Source organism: Hipposideros armiger, unplaced genomic scaffold, assembly GCF_001890085.2.
Source record: "Hipposideros armiger isolate ML-2016 unplaced genomic scaffold, ASM189008v1 scaffold_388, whole genome shotgun sequence".
Lineage (NCBI taxonomy): Eukaryota > Metazoa > Chordata > Mammalia > Chiroptera > Hipposideridae > Hipposideros > Hipposideros armiger.
The window spans coordinates 1,015,300-1,017,289 of record NW_017731738.1 but is presented as its reverse complement, the minus strand read 5'-3'; the positions used below and the strand labels follow the sequence as shown (position 1 = coordinate 1,017,289).

Here is a 1,990-nt window from a genome sequence, read left to right as displayed (position 1 = left end):
ATCAGAGGATGACCAAAGCAGTGAGGAATTGTGGGCCCAAGTTCTAGGAAAGAAGGGAAGTCAAGAAAATTGAGCCTAACATTTGCAGCCACTTTTCCTCTCAAGGTGAGTGTTCTAAAAGCAGAGGCTGAGAAGCTGAATAGAGCACTCAATAAACAAGTCAGGGGAGAAGAAAATAGTTGAGGACCTACCAAGAAGGAGGGACCCTGATAAATGAACAAAGCTTTTTGTTGGAACCCTAAATGGCTACACACTAGGAATAAAGGTAAAAATAAACTAAAGCCCAGCTTAAAATCATATAAATACTTGATTGAATTAAAGTGATCTAGGCTTTCTAGAGCTCTTAGCCTAGAGCTGCCTGCCTAAAGCAAAAGTAAATTCTCTGTGATAGAAAAAAATGTCATTCGAAAATAAGCATTTAAAGACAAAACATGGCTCAGAAACTTTCTCAGGGACAGACATATAATAGAAATCCCAGGGGATTCAGATAATGGTGTTACCTAATTTAAAAGAGCTGTGATTAATGAGTTCAAGGAATTAAAAGGAAATGAGAATTTCAGCAGTTTGAAAATTTGAGAACTAAAATTTACAGGAGCTGATTTTTAAGAATTTAATGAATAAATTTTAATAGTGGATTAGGAATAGCTGAAAAAAGAATTAGTGAACCAGAAAGTAGAGCAAAAATATCCAGGCTGAAACAGAATCAAAAGGATGAAAAACACAGAAAAGAGCATATGTAAAAAATATACAGGATATGAGAAATAGGTTTTAAAAACATGAATTTTAGCTAGAAGGAGAGGAGAGAATGGAGCAATGTTAAAAGAGAAAATAGCTAAGAATTTCCCAAAATTGATTAAATAAATCAAGCTAGAGATTCAAGAATCACCATAAACTCTAAGCAAGATAAAAATACCCTTCCTGAAAGAATTTTTTAAAAAACTACGTGCCTCTTGAACACTTTTAAATTGACATCTATAGTGCCAGGTTGAGTACTAGACTAGTCAGCAGGATCACTTCATAAATTATATAAATGTCTAACCACTGTGCTATACACCTGAAATTAATATAAAATAATATTGAATGTCAAAATAAAGTGTAAAAGTAAATAAATTGACATCTAAATTTTTTCATAATAATTAATAGCAAGGGATATAATTTCTAATATTTTGTAAGTATTGATCCTTTCAAATAAAATTGTTGCATTGCTCTTTTAAATGTATCCAATGGTGTCTAAAGACCACAGTGATTTGATACTCACCATCCATTAAAAAATAAATGACAAAGCTTTTCATTAACATCAAGAAATTTGAGATTCTTACTTTTGTTCTGTAGACATATTACCATTCCAACACTTGCTCCTAAATTCTATCCTGTTAGAATTTTGTGCTTGAAAGACTTTTATTGATCAACTTATCATACTTTTTTTNGTTTCTGCATGATTGGGCCGGGGTCTCGTTTCCTCTCTGCACTCCTCAACCTCCCGGTTCAGAAGGAACAAGTTACACAGAGCTCTCACACCCATTCTGGGCTGAGTTTCCAGGTAAGTCCTCCCGCCCCAAACGCGCCCGCACTCTCACCGGGACCCCCTGGCGGCTCGCCGTGCGGCTGGGGCCCAGGGGCGCCGCCGTCCAGGATGGCGAAGGCCTCGTCGTTCTCGATGCCCGCAATCTCGCTCTCCTGCTGCGCCAAGAAGGCCGCGGCCGGGTCTTCTTCGCCCGCTCCAGCCACCCCGTTCCCCAGCGCGGGGCCGCCGGGTGCGCCGGCGGGGGCGCCGAACGGATCTAGCTCAGCCATGACCGGCAGTTCAACGGCACGTACACCGACGCTGAGAAACAAGCTAACCAACCCACCAACACCGAGTCTGGCAACAGCCGCTGTGGTGGCGTCTCGGCTCGCAGGACAAGAAAAAGGAGGGAGAAGGCGGAAGCGGAAACCCTGCCCCTATATCCGGTTGGTCTAGGTGGTACTGGAGAGCCGAAAAGGTAACAAC

At 41.0% G+C, this 1,990-nt stretch overlaps 1 protein-coding gene across 4 annotated transcripts in view; it reads right to left on the bottom strand.

Moving 5' to 3' along the window:
* Positions 1 to 1,990, bottom strand: part of CLTA (clathrin light chain A) — a 24,900-nt gene extending 22,910 nt beyond the window's left edge. For all 4 annotated transcript variants that reach the window (XM_019663330.1, XM_019663331.1, XM_019663333.1 and 1 more), the window contains exon 1: positions 1,578 to 1,990. In XM_019663330.1, the coding sequence (XP_019518875.1) occupies positions 1,578 to 1,794 (217 nt within the window). In that variant the 5' untranslated portion in view covers positions 1,795 to 1,990. The remainder of the gene's footprint in view (positions 1 to 1,577) is intronic.